Raw genomic sequence first — 17,062 nt, forward strand, 5'->3', positions numbered from 1 at the left:
ATATTGACCACTGGGACAGGGTACTAATATAACCAATGCAGTGTAATGTGGTGTGGTTTGGTGGCCTCTTCTCTTCCCAAAAAGCATAAACAAATTTGTACATTTCCTGACACCTTCATAGGAGGAGAAGGTCACCTTCCTGTGAGACTTCCCCAACAACCCAAGCTAAACATGACTACTCACTCTTGTCACCTTTTAAACCCACTCCACTTCCTCACAGTACTCACCATTATCTGAACTTATCTAGTTTATTTACTTCTCTGCTTCTTGTCAATCCCACATACATTCCTACATCCAGATGTAAAAGTAGAGACTTTTTATTGATTTCACTCACTCACTTAATTGAGGCTTGCAGTGACTTTGTGCACAGCAGCCAAGTAATAAATATCTGCTCAATGAATGGATAAGTTGACCTGAAGCAGCTTTTCTGATGCAGAGAGAGGGCTATGAGGGATTGGGTGGAGACAGTTTAGAGCTCTTAGTGACCTAAAACCTAAGTGAGATATATTGTGAATGTCACAGTATTTTAGGGACCAAGTCCATGGACTCTACAATTCCCTGAGTCAGGAGACATCCTGCTAAGAGCTCCTTGGGGACCGGCTTTTCTCCTTGCCTATCTAGTCTAAGCATGTTTGCGTGTAGTCCAGACAACCTGTTGATGATATGGCTGGAATGGGTGGAGGGTATGTCTGGATAAGATGCTCCTGTTATTTTTGACAATCATCTTACAACATTCAGTGTCTCTTGTCACCATATTAATTCCCATTTGGAAGTTTAGCCACAGATAGCTATGCATAATCTGTGGAATAGTGCTCATTGGCTTTGTAGGAATTCATCTGTATCAGAAGCTCTGCTACATAGTCTTGTATTCCACTATAATAGAGATATGTAATCCATTTGCATCAGAGCTGCAGTGATCCTGTATTTAAAGCATATTTTATGTATAATCACAATATTGATCTCTTCAAATAAAACTGACAATGCTCCCTTTATTTGCCTTTATTTTAGACCATTTCACTTTGCAAAGAAGTCAAAATCCATCTTTTAAGGTTTTTTTTTTTTTTTTTAAATTACTATTTGTTTTGTTTTCATTTAGGAGTCACTGTATGTACAGTCCTATGTTGGTAGGCAAAACGAGACTATCCCTCCAGCGAGAGCAATTTATTGAAATATGTGGAATGTAAAATCAAAACTCCTTTAAAGAAGAGCTGAATTTGAGAGATTAAGGAATAGGAACTAATGAGGACACTTCTCAGTGATAGTAAAATGGTAACAAATTCTTTTCATTTTAAGGTCGGTCACTCAAGACACGTGTTTTCAGGAAGTAAATTTAATTGTTCTGCTGAGTTAGAGGCAGGTACCCAAACCTTGGGTAAGAGAATATCTTCAATAAAAATTCAGAAAACCAGTATGCTATTAACAAACAAAATATAAAAGATGGCTGGCAGGCAAAACACAAGTTCCAGTATAGTAGCTTGGCTGATGCCATCGTTTTTTATATTTTGTTTTCAGAAACAGAGGAAATAGTCACAGTAATCACATCCCCTTGAGCAATGATAAAAGAATAAACTTAGATTAAATCTCAGTGTTGATTAAAGTACAATGTGGCCAGTACGTTAAAAAGCAATATTAATTGATGATGACAGGGTTGGAAAGTAGAAGGAAATTAATATTTGGAGCAAGCCAAGTACTAAGCTAATTGCCTTAGTGGAGCCTCTCATTTAATATTCATAATGATTATAGGAGGAAGACATTCTTTCTTTCTTTCTTTTTTTGAGGTACTGATGTTTGAACTCAGGGCCTCTTGCTTAGGCAAGGGGTCTACAACTTGAGCCACACCCCCAATCCTTTTGGTTTTAGTTTGTTTTTCAGGTAGGATCTCGTAGTAACTTTGCCTGCACTGTTCTTATATTGTGATCATCCTACCTCTACCTTCAGAGTAGCTGGGACCACAGCCATGAACCACCACACCCTCCCAGGAAGACATTCTTAAACTCATCTTATTGATAGGGAACTGAAGATGAGCTATACTAAGCAAAATGTTTTCAAGGTTGTATACTTAATGACATAAAATCACTGTATGTAGTACAAGTGTTGTATTACTGTCAATACAATTTCAAAGGAAAACACATGTAATTATTCTGTCTGTTTTGCTGATGTGATATTACAGTTGTCATGGATAATTACTACATAACTCCTCTCTGTTGGACCATCACATTCTCATGAGACCTAATAAAATATAAGCATCTCTTTTTTCTGCCAATATTTTTTAGGATTATGTATATTTTCACTTTTTATTGTGTTATCTTTTCTTGCTAAAAATCTCAGTTGTCTGTTTTTATTTTAAAATGGTCATATTATTTTTTTAACCTATTTGCCTTAGGTGAAGTTTCCTAGAAGCAGATCTTGAGACAGGAATTCAGGTGTATGTGATTTATCACAGGGTAATTTCAGTAAACAAATGAACAAAAATACTTCAAAGGAAGCAAGGGAAGGGAAAATAGTCAAGCAGGAAGATGCTGCCAGGGAAGTCAAGCAACCTTGTCCTTACCCTCAGGGGACTCTGGAGGATGCTTTGTGCTATTAACTATTTCTCTCCTGAAAGCAGAGAGTAGGCAAGGTTTTGTCTGAGTATCATTATCCAGAGGTGAGGCAGCTGTGAGACTGTGGCAGTTGATACAGCAGCTGGCAGATGAATATACTAGCTCAAAAGAAGGAATCTGGACTAGTCATGGGCTTTTGAGCTTTTTACTTTTGACATTCAGGAGTCGAATCTCCCAGATCTGTGGTCAAAGGGAAAATAGGTATGGTTTTCTTTTTCCTCTCTCCTTACAAGAACAGTTTCTATAACTCAAGAAAAGTCTTTTCCAATAGGAAGATACATCTAACAGCTGAACCTGCTAATTCCTGGCAGGAGGACGTGTGTCCTTTGATGCTTAGTTATTGGCTGGATTTAGATCTGCTTCCATAGCTACACTTATCCTAGTGGATGTAGAAAAACATGACTGTAGTTGGTGCATATGCAGTACAGTGATGAAAACCTTGTGGCTTTTTTGTTTGTTTTCTTGGCTACCAGATCCAGCCTAAATGTTCATATCTTACTTTTATGTTTTAGGGAGATAGCATTTGTTTATATCCCTGTTCCCCTTTCTCTTATTTGTGCCTCATGAATTGAGTTTCAAAAACTGATACATTTTTGTGGCTTAACACACATCAGGCTATTTAATATTATTTGAGTGTGCTAACTCTTAAGCATTTTAAGGATGGAGACTTAAGGTGTCTAAGTATTTTCTACTTTCTCCTAAGATTCAAATGATTACATTAATTTTATTTTTACCAATTAAAACTTTCAGTGCCCCTTTGCCTTTTTCTCCTTTAAACTATATCTTCTTCCTGGGATATTATAATAGTTTGCTATCTGCTTATCAAAAGCATAGTGGTGATTTACTGACAAATTAGAGTGTACAAGTTTGTTTAATATAAGTGAAAAAAATATCAATTATATAGGGATGATATTACAAAACTTGAAATTCAAAAACATTTACCCTACTGAAGAAACAAATGTCCCTTGTCTTCCCAGAGACATTCTGTCACCAATGACAGAGTCTGATGGGTGAACGAATCTATCACTTTTTTGAGATCTTATTCTTCCATTTCTCCCTTGATGGTCCACACCTTCCAGCCTCTGCCCCTCATAGAGCATCTGCCTATATCCTCACTTACCTACTAAGTGCAAGAAATGAAACAACCTCAACATACCTCTGAATGCTTATGATGAGAGTTAATTTCAGATCAACTTCTCAGGAGCCTGGTCCCCCTGGCATTCTGTGTTTAGGTACTTCTGCTCCATTTCTTCATCTCTAACTGGTTCCTCTCCCTGCAGGCTCCTCTCATTCTCATACATTGTCTACACTGCAACTAGAATACTGTTTTATAAACCCAATCACTTAAGCCTTTTGTATCTTTCAAAGTTTCCCATGGCTATGCTTTATACAAAATTGAACAAGTAATGAAAACTCTTAAAACCCAACAAATTAAATTATATCATTTCTTTGCTTATTCTTTGCTAGTTCTTCATGATGTAATTGATCATGAATTAAAAGTAACTTTGTGAGTGTGTGTCCTCAGTATTCACAGGGGATTGTCCCTAGGATCCTGTCAGGTCCCACAATCTATGAATGTTTAATCTCTTATGTAAAATGATAAAATGCAAATAACCTATAACCTATGCAAATCTTCTTATATATTAATAAAACATAAATGCTGTGTGAATAGTTGTTATACTGTATTGCTTAAGGTAATAATAAAAAGAAAAATGTCTATGTGTTCAGCATAGAAGCAACTTTTAAATATTTTTAATCTATTGTTATTTGAATCCGTGGATGTGGAACCTGCACATACAGAGAACCAACTGTACATATATTCTCATATGAGGTACCAATTTGCACTTTGTGTGTTACATATTGAAATACTTGCAGATTTATGAGCTCACTATACTCTCTCAGCCTTCTGAATGTTAACATATGACATTTTCTCATTGGCCAAGATTTGGCCCTTGTTTACCTGAGTAGATTTCAGCAATCTTCGTACCTTCTTGTGAGTACAAACTCACCTCCTGAGTGAAACTTGCAGTGAAGTCCCAGGCAGTGTCATTCACTTACTCCTGTATTTCTTTAGCACGGTTTTTATATGTACATTTTAATAACTTGTAATTATCTGTTTATATACCTGTTTCTCCTTTGAGCCCATAAGAGTGTCCTTATAGCTACATAGATATGGCCTCCCATGATTCAGTAGTTGTTTCCCCATGATTTTGCTGGCCTCAGACCCTGAAGAAGCCAGAAGAAACAAATAGCACATCTAGCTGAAGCTTAAGGAAACATATTCTTAGGCAAGATTGCCTTGCCAATAAGCAGAGTCAGAGATGGCTATTTAGTGCAAGTGATTTGTTGAAGTGCTCTCTGGAGACACCAGAGAGCCAGTGAGGGAAGCAAACCACAAGGGGGAGTTAGGGTGTAAGTGACTTCAGAAGTCTAGCTTCAGTATGTTCCCATGGGGAGCACTGGAGTGGGAGTTTCGCCTGCTATTAAGCAAAGGAGCTGGGTTTTTAATACCTCTTCTTTATGAGCCACCATCAGGAAGATATTAAAGCAAGGCAACTATGAGTGCAGGGTTCCTGAAGCCTAATGCAAGTTCCTAAAGAAGATGGATGGAGACACAGGCTTGATAAGGGAAATTTGGCAGGGGCCTAAGCTCAGTGGGACTGAGATTTGAGTTTAGGGCCTTACATTTGTTATGCAGGCAGGCACTCCACCTCTTAAGCTACACTGTCAACTCTTTTTTGCTTTAGCTATTTTTCAGATAGCGTCTTGCTTTTGCCCAGGGTCAGTCTCAGACTTCGATCCTCCTACCTATGTCTCCCACAAACCTGGACTCAAGGGTGTGTGCTTTCTACTAAGAGCTGGATTCAGTGCTTTACATCCATGAGGTTGGGCCCTTCAATGGTCTGTACATTTAGCCAACTTTCAGTGAGAGTGTAACATATCAAACAAATACAATTGATGACTGAGAGAGCAATGCCTATTCACTGGATTCATTGTGAGAGACGTCATTATTCTATGTTTTATTAGGAAAGAAAACAAATCACTCCTATCAAACTAGAACACAATACTTTCATGTCATCTATGTTATAACAAATTAGCTTGCAGATATGTCAAAATGCAGAATGAGTATGCATGAAATTTGGAAACTCATAAACATCAGTAGCCCAATGGCAAGTAGGAAAATGCTTAAATTAAGGGTTATACAATTTAAAATCATTAATTCAATCTCTTTGAAATTTATTCTAAAAATGAGTTGTTTAAAATGACTAGTATTTTCAAATAACATAGTATATAGAAGTGTTTTTATGAATTATATGTACATCTATTTTTTGAGACAGAATCTTACTGTGTAGCTCAGGATGGCCTGGAGCTCAATCCTCCTACCTCAGCCTCTCAAATGCTGGAATTAGAGTCAAGGGTGCACCACCACATGCAGCCTTGCATATACCTTGAAGTCAATCAGAGGTATGGACTCTTGATACAATATGTATATACTTTCTGAAAGTTATATTTAGTGCAGAACAACTATATGTTTTCACACACAAACATGTGTTATATCTGTGAAGAGATTATTACTTATGAATAGTTTATCAGTAACTATTATGGTTTGCTAATATAGTGTATATATAATATTAGAACAAGTATTTCTTTGTTTACATGTTTTAATTCTTTAGTATAAAGCATTAAAAACATTGATAATTTTCAAAAGATCTTTTTAAAATGGTGCCAGTCACACCATCACACTATCATCAATTGCTTCCTTGGCACCTGTCAAATGTCAAGAGTAAAAAAGTCAAGGACAGTATCATTGATTCAATAAAATAAAATTTTGAGTCAGCGTAATAGCTCATTCAGTTACAGATTGGTGTTGTCCTACTTCTCCAATATTAATGTGAACATTATAATGTGAAATGTATTAGTGGGAGCATTATAAATATTAACAATGCAACATTTTTAATGAACATTCTCTGAGCAACGGCCAAATGAAATGAAGCAACCATACTCATTATGCTTTAGTTCCATTAGTTAATTGAAATATAAGAGATTTTTAAATTTATTTTATGTTAAAAACTGCTTATTGCCTTAACCAGATAGTTGCTAATACCAAAATTAAAAACCTATATAAATCAAACAAAGCTGTCCAAAGAGGCTCGCATAAAAATTACTGCCCTGCTGGGAACAAAATGATGTCTTTGGTTGAATTGCCAGATACGAAATAACAGCAAGACATGAATTATTTCTGGACCATTATTAATGGATTAAAGGTAGGTTTCAAATCTTGTTGACCAGACTCATTTTTCCCTCTATGGTTGGTATGTCTTTGTTTGGTTTTGTGTTGTTTATAACAGAGGAAATTGCTGCATTATTAAATAAAGCTAAGAGTTGCAGATAAAACAAATCTCCTTTATTTCTTTTATTTATCGGTTTGGTTTCATGTGCCATTGTCAAGAGAGTCAGCTTTGACATATTTTTACAAATTATCAAAAAGAAATTTTCAATTGGTTAATGGCTAAACTGAACAAAATTGCTTAAAAGCTGATTAAAAATAGGAATTTAATAATAAATAAGTCAAAAATTTGAATCATTTGAACATGATTCAAATTCATGTGCAATCACTAACATCTTTAGAACTGAAAACTTAAGGCTTCAGAACTGTTTCTCCAAGTTTGTGCAAGGCTGGGGAAGTTGGTAACTGAGAAAAAGTTTCAGCACTTAGTTTCACCCTTAGATATAAACCTCACTTTTTCTCTTACCTAGAAGCCGTATCTCAAATGAAAGCCAAAAGGATAACCTTTTAAGAGGCTGTAATATTCTTAAAAGGATGTGATATCCTTGAAAGGATGGTCTGCTGGACCATTCTACTTGGCCCATGATGGAATTGTATCATAGATAAATTGAATAGCTTCAGATGTTATAAAATTGGGTGACCTTCCACCATCTTGATTGGTCAGAAACTACAACAAAATCAGTGGGAGTGGGAAAAAGCCATGAAAGTAACTGCAGACTTTAGACATGATTTATTGGCATTTATTCAACAATAGTTTAAACACATTATCATCTGTAGTTGTTCTTTAAATATAGAAGAAATTTAGTTTATTTTCCATGCTAAGTATGTGAACAATGAAATGAGCACTAATATACATGTTTCCTGTTTATATTTTGTTCTGATTTTGATATTAATGGGAAACTATAGATAATTTATAGAAGAAAATAAAATTCACTTATATTTCTATTACCTTGTGAATCATTAACTCTTTTAGAATGTGCTAGGTACTAGGTATTGTTCTAAGAATTGAGGATACAATGGCAAATGCTTTTCTGGAGTTGGCAGTCTCATCAGAGAGACAGAAAAATAACCATAATATAGTAGGTTAGGTGACAATAACTTTGGGAGAAAAATAAAGTGTGATCTTCACATTGCCCACAGTTTCAGAGAGTAAATTCATGTTCTATTTTATGCGGATCTCATCCCCTATAAATGTGCATCATGGCTCTGGGAACGTAAATTGGAGACTTTTGGAGAGCATGGAGAACAGTGTGTTGGGGTCTGGCTGAACTGTTCCAGAAAGCTACATTTTACATTAAAATCTTGAAGATGGTGCTACTGAAGGGAAGACCATTCTAAGCAGAAGAAACCATCTGTGCAAAGGGAAGAACATATTTGGGGAGTGTAAGGACCAGCTGAGGAGGCCAGTCGGTGCAGGAAAATAGCAGGAGACAAAGTGTGAAAAGTAACAGAGAGCTAGAGAATTTTGAGGAAAGGAATCTGACTTAGTCTGTAAAAGTTCATTCTCATAGTTGTATAGAGAGTAGATTTTGGGATGGTTGAGCAAGAATATTGCCTATCAGGAGTCTAATACAGAAAGCAAATGATGATGTGGGTCAGATCAGAGTGGGAGCACTGATGGATTGTACTGAATTCTGGATACACCTTGAACCAAAGACCAACTTGATATCTTTGTATATAGCACATGAACTTGTAAGAAGAACCAAGATGATCAAGATGACTTCAGGTTTTTTAGAATTGTTTCCAGAGGGGATATATCTTTCTAGTACTTTGCATGAATATGTGTGTGTGTGTGTGTGTGTGTGTGTGTGTGTGTGTGTGTGTATGCCTAGGTCTATAAACTATTTTGAGGTTATAATTCTATAATACCTACAAGTGTATTCACTTTTCACTTAATGTAACATATACCTTTTTATGAGTATATCCTATATACTTAAATATTAATAATATAAAATTTAAAATAAAAATCATGCAGCATTTCACAAGTCAAACATATTATCCAATACTCAGAATTGAGGACATGGATAGGTTTTGACAGAGACTGGGTGACAGCCTATGGTGATCCTGCAGAGAAGAAATTTGTTTGAGTTTGCTGTGTCCAAACAAGTCTTTTCTTTTTTTGGAGCTTCTTACCTGGGAGATTCACCAAAGAGTTTCTTCTCTGAGTTGACGAGGAGGCCCAGTTACCTAGGTGGCTAAAGGTTTGTTCTTTGCTAGATACCAGTGCCCTTATTCTAAATTGAGCCCGCTCCTGTGCTAACTGTGCTTTCCTTCCCAAACATAGATGTGGATGGATCATTCTGCACAGTCTCTGCTACTACATGGTCTCCCCAGCAAAATGATGGCATTCAGTTATGTACCACCACCAGTCCTCACACAGTGACTATTACCAGGTTCTTCTGGAGTCTCTTTCATGTGTCAGATAAGCTATACCATCACCTGCTTGTTACTGTGGTCTGCTATCTTCCTCTTAATCTTGATTACAGGCTTTAGGAATTATGTCCACGTTTTCATTCATCATTTTGCCCGGAAATCTCTGAAATGTGTTTGAGTGTATCTGTGTGTGTGTGTGTGTGTGTGTGTGAGTGTATGCATGTGTGTGTGTATGTGTGTACGTGTATATGTGTGTGTGTGTGTATGTATGTGTGTGTATGTGTGTGTGTATGTGTATGTGTGTGAGTGTATGCATGTGTGTGTATGTGTGTGTGTGTGAGTGTATGCATGTGTATGTATGTGTGTGTATGTGTGTGTGTATGTGTGTGTGTGTATGTCTCAAGTACAACATCAAGTAGAAATTCCAAGGTATACTAAACATATTTGTTAAGTTGCTTTTGAATAATTGTGTTACTTTATATCCTAGTGGTTTTGAGATACACTTTTGTGACTATTTCTGACATATAAATAACTTTTAGTTAGAACTATTACTATTTTATTAATTAGTAATTTATAGTTTACAATTTATAATTAATTGTAATTTTATTATTACAAGTTTCACAATGTGCTTCACTCACTACTTTAAATTGAGACTTGTTTTTTCTTTCTTATTACAAAGATAGGTTCTGTTCAACTTTCAACATATACTATTCTTCCTGGTAAATGAAGGTCTTGCCTAGAGGAAGTAGATGAAAGAAATAAAAATATTGACTTACTTGGACTTACTGTGGGAATCACTGATTATCACACAGAAAGATGCCTACACAGGGCTGGCCCCACTTTGACTTCTGCTGTGGTCCAAGTTTCTGTTTGCTAAAATATCCATCCACACACAGTATGGAATGCTTGTCATGCATCTGGGCCTGTAATATGCTCAGAGAAACCAATGATGACCAGAATACAAACACTTGTCTCATAGAGTGTATTATCTACTTAGGGAAAGGACAATGGACAAAGGTGTAGTGGGTCACATGGCTCTAAGTGCTATAAGCATGTATAAAGTAGGGTAATAGGACAAAGAATGAAGTGAAGGTGATATGTTACATATGAGCAGAGGTCTATAAGAAGTGAGGAAGTAGTCATGTGGTTAGCCAAAGGAAGAAAGCTTATTGCAGGCAGAAGGAAGTAAAGGATAAAGGCTTCAAAGTGTGCTGGTCTGTAGGAGCGCCCAGTATGGATGTAACAGGGTGATCAGGGGGCAGTAACAGGGAATGAAATGAGGATGTGGTAGGATCATCCTGGCTTTGAATTCTCATTGCCTGCCATCACAGTATTATTGATTTGTTCATGTAGATATTGACCGAAATGTGCCCAAGAAGAGCTATGACATTAAAATCATTATCTCTGTAATGTTCATTTTCACTGAACTTGGTAGACATTCATGGATGATCAGAAGAATTTGATTTTAAAAAAGTGTTTAGGTGGTAAATTAAGAAGGGGAAGATAATGTTATCCAGGAAGAGGGTGGTAAATAGGAGGAAGAGTAACAAGGCAAGTTTATTTGGTATTGGAGACAATCGCATTTTGCCAACCAAATTAATTTCTCTTTATGTCCCACTGCCTTTCCTGGAGGGCTCCTGTTTTGTTCTCTACTTCATGCCATATGCCACTGTTTCTTGAAGCAGTTATCTTTCTCTCAGGCTGGGAGGTCTTCTGTAGCCTAAGCTAGTCATGATAACTCCATTTCTTTCCTCAGAGAAACTGCTTGAGACCAATTCTGTCCAATGAAATATGAGAAGTATGCTGAGAAGAGGAGCTTCTGGAAAAGGTATTTTATGTTTTTAAAAGACACATGTGGACAAGGTAGATGCCTCAAATGTTGATGGATTAGGGTAGCATGGCTGAGACTGCTGCAGCCACCTTATCACCATGAGGGTACGTAACAACCTACTGGGATGATCTATCAAGGCTAAGTGATTGGTCTTGCCATCATGTACCTATGAATATTTACCTCTTGCTTCAGAAAAGAGTTTCAGAATCCAGAACCCACGGGACAAGCCTCAAAACTTACGTGAACATAGATAACTATGTTTGTCTATCTATCATCTATCTATCTATCTATCTATCTATCTATCTATCTATCTAGCATCATCTATCTACAAAATAATGTGTTGTAGTCTTATTTGTAATAAAAAACAAAACACCCTATTTATCTATCAACTGAGAATCATAAAATGTTATCATTAAATATTAGCTTACTACTTGGTTATACAATCAAATGGGGGTTTAAAGGTGTGTGAATTGTATATGTCTTTGTTCAATTTGGTTTGGTCTTTTTTTTTTTTTTATTTCCTTTGGTGTTATCGGGGTTTGAACTTAGGGCCTATGCTTTGTTAGGCAGGTACTCTACCACTTGAGACACAGCTCCAATCCTTTGTTGCTTTAGTTATTTTTCAGGGAGGGTCTTGCATTTTTGCCTGGACTTGCCTTGAAACATGATCCTCCCAAGCTATGTCTCCCAAGTAACTGGGATTTTAGGTGAACCACCTCACCTGTCCTTACGTTTGTTTTTATATCATTTTGCATTTCAACATTTTACAGTTAAAGAGTAGAGCTTTTATAAACAGGTAAAAATTACCAATTTTATATAAATATTAACAATCCAGGTGCCCCATTGGCTTTGCCTAATACAACATTTGGAGCTTTGGAGTTTTTTTCTGAAACTGAGACCCTCAGAAACTCTAGGGTTCATCCACCTTTGACTTATTTGAGCATCTCTATCAGGCTCCAGCCTCAGCTTTCATAGTCCATAAACATTGGAGGTCTAAACACCACTCCTGGAAGGAACTGGTAAGAATCCTTTGCAGTCCACACACTCACCTATCTTTTTATCTCATTGAGTCTCTGAGATGAACATGACATCCTCAGCCCAGGGGTGGAGTGGCTCTTGTCTGCAGCATCCTGCCTGCAGTTTCACAGACTGCATAGGTGTACCATGGTGGACTCTGGCCCCCATCAGGCTCTCTGCAGGTCAGGGCACTACCTGTTGATGAATAGCACTAAGCAGTGGTGGCAGTGATGGCTTCCTCTGCACAAATATTTTCCACCTCAAGAACTTAAGCAGGCACACGATACTGCCAAGATTGCCGCACTGTGCAAATTAGAATTCCAGTCAGCCTGAGTCATATAGGGACTTGAAGCCTCTAAGTCAATTTATGGTATCCTGCAGAGGCTGAAAGGAGGCAGAATCTGAACTTTTCCACTAGTTAGGAGGCTGAAAATTATTCCAGAATTACTGGTAAGACAGCATTTAAAGCAGCCATATCTAACATTCTAAAACACACATCAAGGCACAGTCTTATTCCCCCTTCCCATTTCCTGGCATAAACATAGCACAAAATCTGACAACCTATATCTCTTGGAGCTTGATTGCTGTCTTACCTGCTATATGATATGAAGGAAAATGAAATGGTGTGGGAACAGCTACACTGTGCTGTTTATGTGGACAGTCTGCCTGAGTGACTGACAGTGTCATGATATCCAGGAGTTGTCAGAGTTTGTGTTCCTATGAAATCAGAGCCTGAGAAAGGACTTGCTTACGATGTGATTCCCAGAAGCAGGAGTGAAAGGGTGAGGAAAAGGAAGGAGGGAAATCCAATATTATGATGTATTGTCAAGATCACTGATAAAAAAATTTTGCAGCCAACTATAAAACAATGTAAAAACCTTGGGTTGGTCGGTGGGGCTCAGTGTCACTGAGACACCAGAGAAGGTACCTGAGAATTTCTGGACCTGTTTTTCTGCAGTCTGAAAGGCCACGGTGTTTATCTACCCACTCCTGTCTTCACTGGTGGTGTCACCAGGACACAATGGCCCAGCACTTGCACAGCTGCCCAGCACCTGTGGATCCCACCCGCAGGATAGATTGAAACATGTGGTGTCTAAGCTGGGCACTTTATGCTTGCATGGACCCAGTCCCTAGAGCTGAGGGCACCAAGCGAAGTGATACAGGCTAGCACAGTTCCTGGCGACTAGCAGTCCTTAGAAATAGCACTGGGGGACAGAACTTGAGAGAAATTTGGTATGTGTTTCTCTTTTTTTTTTGCAGTACTAGGGCTTGAACCTTTGAGATAGGGTCTTGCAAACTATTTGCCCAGGCTGGCTTTGAACCAAATTCTCCTGAGTAGCTAGGATTACAGGCGTGAGCTACCAGTGCCCAGCTGTGTCTCTCTTTTAATTCAGTTACTGAATACCTATTATATTCTAGATGCTAGAAAAATAGATGTTGTTAAGTTCCCTTATAAAGTTCTGCAGGAACCTTATTTTGCTATAGGAGGCAAATTCATTTCAATTAAATGTGTCAGCTGTTCTAATGGAGGTATGCACAGGGAGTCTAATAAGTTTCATGAGGAAAGCTACTTTAATTCCAACTGGGGACAATTCCCAGACACACACACACATACACACACACACACACATGTGTGTGTGTGTGGGTATATATATATATATATATATACAAACTATATATATACATATATATATAGTGTGTGTATGTATTTTATTCAGAAGGATAAAGATTGCCTGCTTCATGTGAATTATTTAGCTTTATTGTCAAAGTTCAAATCTGAAAGCATTTTAAGATCTGTGGAGGGCAAAAAAGACCATACAATATACACAATGGTTTTAGTGGAAGTGTATTTTCTTCCCAATTCATATTTATGCTTTGGATACCTTGGTTATTTCTGTTTTCTTAGTAGATTCTTATGTTCATTGAAAAAAATAAAGTGTGCCCCTAAAGCTTATTCCTAGGGTAGAATTTGTATTCGGCAGAGAAAACCTTTGCACCTGCCACTGAAGTGCATCCAGGCCTGGAGTGGAATGCGCCAGTTACTCCCGCCCCACTGGCATGCCAGGCGTCCAGCGCCGAGACGGGAGGCATCATATCCCAGCAGATGAAACTGGAGGGGAAACTTTAAGTGGACAGAATGCAATTACCCAAATTGAAATTAAGCCAGGGGCATGGCCAGAGGCCCTACCCATCTGGTATGGAGGATTCAGAAGAAAGTGATGAGCGTCTTTAGCTTCTGAGTCACTTAAAAGGTAGACACTTTAAAATACTGAAAGAAAACTGAACCTGGTATAAAAATCATATCCCTTCACTGGAAAATAAATGACATTGGGCCTTGAAAGTTTCAACCCTTCCCTGCTCTGGGAGGAAGGAAATGTTTATGGATGGGAAGGTTAAATATTTCTGTATCAGCTCCTCTCAGCAAGGACATGGCAGAATAGACAATTGGTTATACTGACAGAAAGCTTTACCAAGCCAAACATTCAGAACACACTGCAATTATCCCTGGTCCCAATAAAGCCCCTTCCCTTACAAGCCCATGGAAAACACAGTACAATTTTTCTAGAGGCCTTGACACAGGTATTATTTCTTTATCCAGAAAATAAGCTATTTTTAAGAGTTTGTGCAAAACTAAATAAACTATGTTGGATAGACATTAAGAGCTACTTCCTGACAATTGCACGTCTGATGTGTAGTCTACAGGCCCATGTCAGGACAAGGACACCTGCCTATTTCTCTCTCCCTGCTAATATTTGTATCCTTCCCCTGGGAGGGTGAAGGAAGAGAAGAATCTTAATCTCTACACCACTATAAACAAAGAACAAAGCATCTTCCAACAGACTGTGGTGCTGTCTGAGCAGACAGACTGGCATCCCTCTGTCCTCTCAGTAATCTACCATCTTTTTTAGACTGAGAACTTGGTGTTTCCAGCCTGAGGGGGGAATAACAGAGGGACACCTCTGGGCCAGATGTCTCCTTTCCCAACAGCTGCCTTTTGGAGATGTGATATCCCTGAGTTCCCACATGTGACTGCCCAAAGGAAAGAGCCCAAGAGTCTTCTCTGAACCCTCAATGTCATGTGGCTAATCCTGAAAAGCATTCACTTCTGTTTCCTACTGGGTGTAGAAAGGAAGGAAAAGACATGATCTGGTAAAAAAAAAACCCTACTCATCTTTAAAAGAAAAAAAATTTTCTTTGCTAGGGTGGTTTGCTTTGAACTCTCTTTGCTTGCTTAGGCAATGGGAGTGGGGAAATCTGAGAGAATGGCCAGGGCTGGAGGGATGAGGCAGGTTTACTGTTAAACTCAATGCAGCTGTTCCCTGTGAGAGGAAAAGAAGCCACAGCAGGCCACTTTCAGGCCTGGGCTCTGACTCCTCCCTACCCACACCATCACAATTTACCTGACTCTGGCAACAAAGATTAGAAGTTCTGAAGTCTCACGTGCTTGCTGCTGCTTTCTACGCCACCCAGTGCCAAATCTTCCCAGGAAACCTCTAAGGTGAGCACAGTTGCACCAATGACCCACCTGCCTATCAACAGATCCCGCTACTACTAAGGGGTGCACTCGCTGGATCAGACTCTGAACTTCTACCTGAGCTTTGCCTGGGTTTTCCTAATCAGCCTGAATAATTTCTTTTTGTTTTTGTTTCTTTCTTGACAATTTATAATACTAAAGTTTACATCTGACAGAGGAAAACAGATAACATATTAATGTTAATCCAGAGCTCTACAGATGTTAAAAACTTGACATTATTTAAAGTTTAGCTTGAACAATTTACCTCTTATTTTTACTAGCCCTGTGTAACATGCAACCTTCTGCACATTTTATGTGAAGCTGGTTTGCTGAAAAGAGGAAAGTTGCAGAAGTAGGGAATGAAATAGGTGCTAAGTTTTATTTCCTCTTAAATAATTCTCCTCAAGATGGGTAAACTTCTAGGAATTAAATTGCTGAAAATGAAGATTCTGCATTACAAGAACAAATCTCCAAGTGACAATTATTTGTCTGTGTTCTTAGCATTTATGAGTCTCAGTAAACAGTCAGTACATTTATGTTCCTCCATTACCTTTGGTCATAAACTTCCTTAAAGAAAAGTGAATAATTATGTGTCCTGACTGCATAATGAGCATACACATTCAGCATGCTGAAGACCCTGGTAGGTGGCCAGCAGGGGCATGGAGCCTGCCAGGGTGAATGGCTTTAAGGTGCTGCCCAAAGCATCAGCCTGGCCTTATGTTCATGATTAATCCCATTCACAGAACACCTTCTCTAGGAAGCAAACCCTAATTCCTGGGGCTCTTTGTGGAGTTTTATCCTCTCACACACAGCTGCAGGTAGTGGCTGAGAGTCTCACAAAGCCTGTGGCCAAGGGGTGTCAGCCTCATGTTACTGATGTGAGCATCACCATCTGCCCCTTGCCCAGCAGGTGCCCCTGCAGCCAAACAGATGCAGGTCATCTTAGTTCAATACCAAGAGCATCATGGCATTGTGAAACATGGGAGTGGAAAGTGTCCTTCAATGACCAAATACAACCTGCATTTTATACACGATGACAGAGAATCCATCTCACCAGATCTGTCACTCACAGCCAAGATTCCTGGCATGTGCTGAACTTGGGATTTAAATATCTTCCTTGGGGTCAGGAAGATGGTGTAGGTTAAGGAATAGACAAGGAAAAGAGTAAATCGGGAAAACAAGAAAAAAAAACTTAAAGAAATCGTTTTCCTTTCTTGGAGTTCATGTAGATTTTATTACTCTTTGTGTTGCAATTAGAAAACAAATTTAAGTGACTCTTCACCACTAGAAGCAAGCAAGCAGAAGTGAAGGAACACCAGAAATTGCGTATTTTCTGTATCGGTACTTTTCAACTGCCTGTGCTAAATGTTTTCTGTTTTTAATTGACCTCAGCTGATATATTTATAAAATGTAATAAACATTATTAGAAAAATGAA

At 38.2% G+C, this 17,062-nt stretch overlaps 1 protein-coding gene across 13 annotated transcripts in view; it reads left to right on the forward strand.

The window, feature by feature from the left end:
* Nucleotides 1-17,062, forward strand: part of Rbms3 (RNA binding motif single stranded interacting protein 3) — a 1,393,896-nt gene that overhangs the window by 679,873 nt on the left and 696,961 nt on the right. The window contains exon 3 of one of the 13 annotated variants that reach the window (XM_074074024.1): nt 11,021-11,092. The exons of the other annotated variants lie outside the window; for them this stretch is intronic. Within the exon in view, the coding sequence (XP_073930125.1) occupies nt 11,056-11,092 (37 nt within the window). The 5' untranslated portion in view covers nt 11,021-11,055. The remainder of the gene's footprint in view (nt 1-11,020; nt 11,093-17,062) is intronic. 13 annotated transcript variants of the gene reach the window in all.

Source organism: Castor canadensis, chromosome 5, assembly GCF_047511655.1.
Source record: "Castor canadensis chromosome 5, mCasCan1.hap1v2, whole genome shotgun sequence".
Classification (NCBI taxonomy): Eukaryota; Metazoa; Chordata; class Mammalia; order Rodentia; family Castoridae; genus Castor; species Castor canadensis.